The sequence below is a fragment of the Bos mutus genome, chromosome 15 (assembly GCF_027580195.1).
Source record: "Bos mutus isolate GX-2022 chromosome 15, NWIPB_WYAK_1.1, whole genome shotgun sequence".
NCBI classification, from domain to species: Eukaryota; Metazoa; Chordata; class Mammalia; order Artiodactyla; family Bovidae; genus Bos; species Bos mutus.
This window is the reverse complement of record NC_091631.1, coordinates 33,624,618-33,630,745: the sequence shown is the minus strand read 5'-3', so window position 1 is coordinate 33,630,745 and position 6,128 is coordinate 33,624,618. Positions and strand designations below refer to the sequence as shown.

At 45.7% G+C, this 6,128-nt stretch overlaps 1 protein-coding gene across 1 annotated transcript; it reads left to right on the top strand.

The window, feature by feature from the left end:
• The first annotated feature begins 130 nt into the window (after positions 1-130).
• On the top strand, positions 131-1,592 carry MRPL17 (mitochondrial ribosomal protein L17). Its single transcript, XM_005907101.3, is given in 5 exon segments — positions 131-358; positions 673-741; positions 1,071-1,206; positions 1,209-1,274; positions 1,277-1,592. Coding segments are annotated over 5 exon segments (513 nt in total). The 5' UTR covers positions 131-184; the 3' UTR covers positions 1,345-1,592.
• Positions 1,593-6,128: the final 4,536 nt, after the last annotated feature.

Sequence of the window (6,128 nt, the reverse complement as noted above, 5' to 3'; positions counted from 1 at the left end):
AGACGAGGTCAACGCCCCGTCCCCGCCCTCCCCAAGGCTGCCAACGAGGCAGGCTCCGATACACATGCGCAAACACGTCCACCACGCAGCTACGTAAGGCGCGTGAGTCCTCTAAGCTCCGCCTCTCGGCCGCGTCTCTGAGTTTCCAGTTCCGGCCTCACAGGGGCGGGGAGAAGCTGGGAACATGCGGTTGTCGTTTGCCGCCGCGATCTCCCACGGCCGCGTATACCGCCGCCTAGGCCTTGGTCCCGAGTCCCGCATTCACCTGTTGCAGAACTTGCTTACGGGACTGGTGCGACACGAACGCATCGAGGCGTCATGGGCACGCGTGGACGAGCTGAGGGGCTACGCCGAGAAGGTAAGGGGCGTGACCGTCTTGTTCCTCTCCTAGGTCTGGCCTGAGGGGGCGGGATCCGGCTGGAGTTGGGGAAGAATTGGGACCGCCCTGGTAAACAGTGCCGGAAGTCTCTTTCCTTATTACCGTGAGCTGAACCTACTCCTGTGGCCCCTCAAATGGAGACCTGATTAGGACTGCGTGGTTAGAGGTACCCTGAATTAGCGACATGCTTTGCTAGTGTCTGGAATGAATAGGTTGTAGTTTGGCATTAGAGGATTAAGATTGACGCCTCCTTTCTTGCTCGGATTTTGGTCAATGATGTTGTGTCCTCACAGCTTATTGACTACGGGAAGCTGGGAGACACCAACGAACGAGCAATGCGTATGGCGGACTTCTGGCTCACGGTGAGTGCATCCTGTCCACTTCCCAGATCTTATCCTTTGGTCCCTAAGTGGAAGGGAGTTGTTAGAGGAAAGGGAACTGGGCAGAATTAAGGTAGGCACTTACGGACAAATGTGAACTAAGTTAGAGATATATGTCCTACGTTGAGTTCAACGTGAATCTCAGTCTACACAATTGTCTGTAATTGATCACTTTATAATACCACGTCAGAGGGTGAGGGAAGGGATGTAGGGGGGTGTGTGTTTGGACCCTACCTTTGGGGATGCTGAAAGTTAATGTCTCAATGATGGTGCCTGACTCTGCTGTCTCCTGGAAAACTCTCCCCCTCTAGGAGAAAGACTTGATCCCAAAGCTGTTTCAAGTACTGGCCCCTCGGTACCAAGGTCAGAATGGGGGCTACACGAGAATGCTGCAGATCCCAAATCGGAATCAGCAGGATCGGGCCAAAATGGCAGTGATTGAGTACAAAGGAACTGTCTCCCACCCCTGCCCCTGCCACGCAGAGACAGCGACCTTACACTCCTAAACCAGCTGCTTGGGGGCTGCGGCAGGACCAGGAAGCAAGCACCCGCAGCTCCCACCCAGCTCAAACACCAGAAGTTTAACTGAAGCCAAAGGGCATGTGGCCCCCATCAGTGCCCATGATCACAGGCCTTGGGAGCTCTATTAAGCTCTAAGAACTGGAGCTTGAGTTGTAAAATGGACTGTCTGATTGGAGTCTGGAGCCCAGAACTTTCTGAGACCCAGATACCCTTTTCTTTGCACAATAGGTAAAAATTCATTGTATGTATGTAAACTGATTGTTTTCCCCCCTTTGGATTTCTGGAGAATGAGAACTGAGATAGTAAATTCATGGCATGTTTCTGGCTCTTAATCTGGGTTGTGTTGAATTAACACAGTTTTGTTTTTCTTCATGCCTGATTATATGGGGCATGTATTCTGTAATTCCAAACTATCCCCCATAGGTGATTGAGTTTTGTTATCTAGCATAGAGACTGAGCCCCTGGGATTTCTTAAAGATTACTTCCTGACAAGGGTAGGAGGGTGAACATCTAGAAGTGAACTTTCTGTAATAATCTGGTACCCTAGGAACCTTCAAGGTTCCATTCCTCTGTTTCTGGACAGGATCACATGTTACCCTCAAGTGCTCCCCTCAAATCCTGAATGGACTTCAGAGGAGAGGACCATCAACCTGGCCAGGAGAGTGGAAGCATTTAGCAGAGGATGTTGACTGCAGGATAAGCTCCTTCCTTTTGGGGTGGGAATGGAGGGGTGAAGGAGAGGGTAGAAGTGGAAGAAAGATTAGGAAGTTAAATCCGTGGGAATTTCCTGGAAGTTTTCATTGTTGTCAAATCTGGGCCTCTCTGGGAACTCGGAAGAGGGAAATCCGGCTTCAGAATGGTCAGGGGATGTGAGAAGTAGGAAGTTCCTTTATGTGCACTAGGAACTGTGAAGCCAGACTGGGCACAGCCAGGCTGCCCATCCCTCACACTCAGAGGCTTCACTTGGTGATAGTCATGGGAAGTCTTAGAGCTGTCATCCCTGCATGAATACGGGATAGGGCCTAGCAGATCCCAGATTGCTAGTACAGTGGGAAAAAGAGATTTTTATCTTAGGGCAGACCTTCAGAGGGTATTTGGCCCACCAAACCCATACACTGTTTGAGATAATAAGGTTGCGGGTGGAGGGCTCACCAGTCTAGCAGACAGATACTAGCCTTGGTGACAGCTACTCTGGTCCTGTTTCAGGACACCTGCCCAAGTCTGAGAAACTGATCTGCTCCCAACACAGGTCTCATCTCTTTTACTGTACTCCAGTTGGTCTTCACTATTACAAAAAAGCTCTTTCTGACATTATATTTTGAGTAACATATAGTAGACACTTAGAACATTTATTGACTAAACATTGAACTCTGAATGCTTCTCCAAAAGAATTTGTCCCCTTTCTGTCTTTTTGGCACTAACTCATTTCCCTTAGCCAGATATCTTGAGTCAGCCTTGACTCCTAGAAAAAGCACTTTCCTTAAAATTAAAACCACATCTTTAAGTATTGGTAACAGGTGGGTTATGACTGGACTTTTGTATCTTTTCCTCTTAGGCCCCAGAAATATACCTTCCTTTGGGGCTTTCAGTAGTTCCCCAAGTGTTTTATTCAGCATCTGCTAGTACCCAGCATCATTTTACGCACTAGGGATATACTAGTTAACAAGTGTTGGCCATATGTCGGGCCCTGGGCTACATACTAGGATATAGAATTGAGAAGAAACAACCTTTGCCATCAAGGAGGTCACAGCCTGATGGGCCATGTCCAGTGCCACAGTGGTCTCAAGAGACACTGCATCCCCTTTAATGTTTTAGTCTGTATAGTAGATAGAGTATGTGAATCCTAAAGCATTTACTAAAGGCTCAGGGATTGTGCAGTGGTAAAGAACTCCCCTGCCAATGCAAGAGACGAGTTCAATCCCTGGGTTGGTAAAGTCCTCTGGAGTAGGACATGGTAACCCTCTCCAGTATTCTTGCCTGGAAAATTCCATGGACAGTCTGTTGGGCTGCAGTCCACCAGGTTGCAGAGTTGGACTGGACTGAACATAAACACTGGGATAACACCAGGGAAATAACAGTGTAGCAGTTTCACTGCTGCTAAGTCACTTCAGTCGTGTCTGACTCTGTGCGACCCCATAGACAGCAGCCCACTAGGCTCCTCTGTCCCTGGGATTCTCCAGGCAAGAATACTGGAGTGGGTTGCCATTTCCTTCTCCAATACATGAAAGTGAAAAGTGAAAGTGATGTCACTCAGTCGTGTCTGACTCTTAGTGACCCCATGCAGTGCAGCCCACCAAGCTCCTCCGTCCATGGGATTTTCTAGGCAAGAGTACTGGAGTGGGGTGCCATTGCCGTCTCCAGCAATTTCACTAATCAGGCCTATAAATGGCAAGTCTTCACCTAAATAGGTGAAATATGCCCCCAAATCCACGCTAGCACCTTTTTAATAAATTCTAAACTCCCAAGAGAGGCCTATATATACTAAAAATTCCCTCCTACTTGTAAAGATTCTCTATTCAGGCTCCAGCTTCACAAGGTATGCCCATTCTCCTCAAAACGTAACAAATTTAGTCTCAATAGATCAATGGCAGTGTAAGCTCAGTATCCAAAGGAAACTACTACAAAAGTCAGAGACTTAATGTTACACTCATTTTCTGCAGTAAAATTAGCACGTCATGTGAAATTTATTTCCATATCTCAAATCTGTAAACACGCCTCCCTAGTCTAAAATCCAAGACCTCTCTATCCTGGATTACTCCCACAGCCCCCTGATTTACTTCCCTCTACACTGCAGCCATAGTGATAGGGATATGCTGTCTTAATTCTCTGCTCTTCTCTTCCAATAGGGAAGGAGTCCATATTCCTTACTGTGATTCTCCTCAGTGAGTAGGCATCTGCTCATTGCTCCAACTTCTCTTGTCTCTAATTTTATGTTCCAGAGTCTTGGAGGTTTCCCTATACATGGGCTTCCCAGGTGGTGCTAGTGGTAAAGAACCTGCCTGCCAGTGCAGGAGACATAAGAGACACAGGTTGGATCCCTGGGTCAGGAAGATTCCCTGAAGAAGGGCATGGCAACCCACTCCAGTATTCTTGCCTGGAGAATCCCCATGGACAGAGGAGCCTGGCGGGCTGCCGTCCGTAGGATCACAAAGAGTCGGACACACTGAGCACTTCCCTGTGCATGGCTTTCCTTAGTACATTTTGTTCATCTACCACCCAGAGAACTCGCTGGCTTTTACCTACCTGACTTGTACACACTTTTGGCATCTCTTGGGTGACTGCTCTGACCATCTTCTTAGTGACCCTAGGTGCCACTACAGTGTTTTCGTAATGCACTGAATTTACCACATTGCATTACAGTTCCTTGCAGTGGGTTGATTCCCAAACAAATGCCCCAGATTAGTCTAAAGGCAGTCAATGGTACATCCACCCCCTCGCTATTGATGGGTTCAGAGATAGAGAGGTCTTAAATAATTTGAGGCAGTGAGAATCCAGGTTCTGTAAGACTAAGATCACATATTATTCTGATACAGGGAACTGGCTCAAGGCTGAAGATGATACTGAGAATGTAGGTCAGAACAACTAAAAGATACTATATAATAAGAATCTTTAGTGATTATTCCCATTTGTGCCTGAATTTTTTTCTATGAATTGCTACCAAAAGTAATCTGATATATTGTTTTATAATGTTGAATCTTTAGTGTTTCTCCAATTTTTTTTTTTACTGTGACCCACAGATCAAAATACATTTACATCAGAATACAATATTGATGTGTATATATATATACAGTTGAAACAAAAGCATCACAAAACATTATTTATAAATATCATGTCCACTGATATTGTCTACTCTCTTCTAGTTTACTTTTTTAAATGAGGATCCCAACTCAGCAAGTTGATTTTACAACTCAGTAATGTTTTACAACCTAATCTGATCTAAGCCAGCATTATAGTGATTCAGCATTAGCTTTGCTGGATAAAATCCAAGCTTGTATCCTGGCACAAAGGCCTTCTATGACCTGGCCTCAGTCACCTCTCAGACTTGTCTCCTACCTTAATCCTATAGTTAACTTGTTATTCTCCAAATGTATCATACCTTTCTGCATGATGGTGCCTCTAGTGTAGTGCTTGCCCTCTTTCAGGTTACCTCCTACATGTCATTCAAATCTCTACTCAAAGTCAGTTTTTTGAGGCCAACTTCACATCGCCTTCCATATGGGAATAGGTCCATTCTTGAGTGCAGTAAGAGTCCTGAGGTATGGCTGTCAAAGCATTCTCACACTACTATAGTTGCCTGTCTGCTTGATTGACTCCTTCACTCAACTGAGCACCCAAAGCCAGGAACTGGGATTCACCCTTCTGGATAACTCTGTCCCTACAATTGAACCTGAATTCAATATATGTTTTTAAGATGAGGAGGGGTCACTACATGTTATCTTTGTCATAATCAGCTCTGTGGCTCAGCTCTGAACTACACTGCTGAATATACCAAAGCTGAAGAAACGGGCTCCTTCCACTCCAGGGACTTAGGTGTTCATAATGACAATCAAGAATGTAAACTTGTGTCTAACTGATTTCCCACACATTTCATATTTCAATTTCCTGAAATATTTCTAACCTACCTACAGACAGAAAATACCTGTACATTTTCCAAGATGTAGCCAGAAGCTGATCTGTTGCCTCCTCTAAGAAGTATTCACTGAATTCCGCAAGCTAAGTTAGTGACTTTTCCAGTGGTCCAGTTTCTCACAGTACACCCTTCATTTTAGCAATGGCACAGTTACATTGTTCAACACCCATCACTAGCTGATGAATTCCTAGAGGATAGGGGAGATGCCTAATCAACT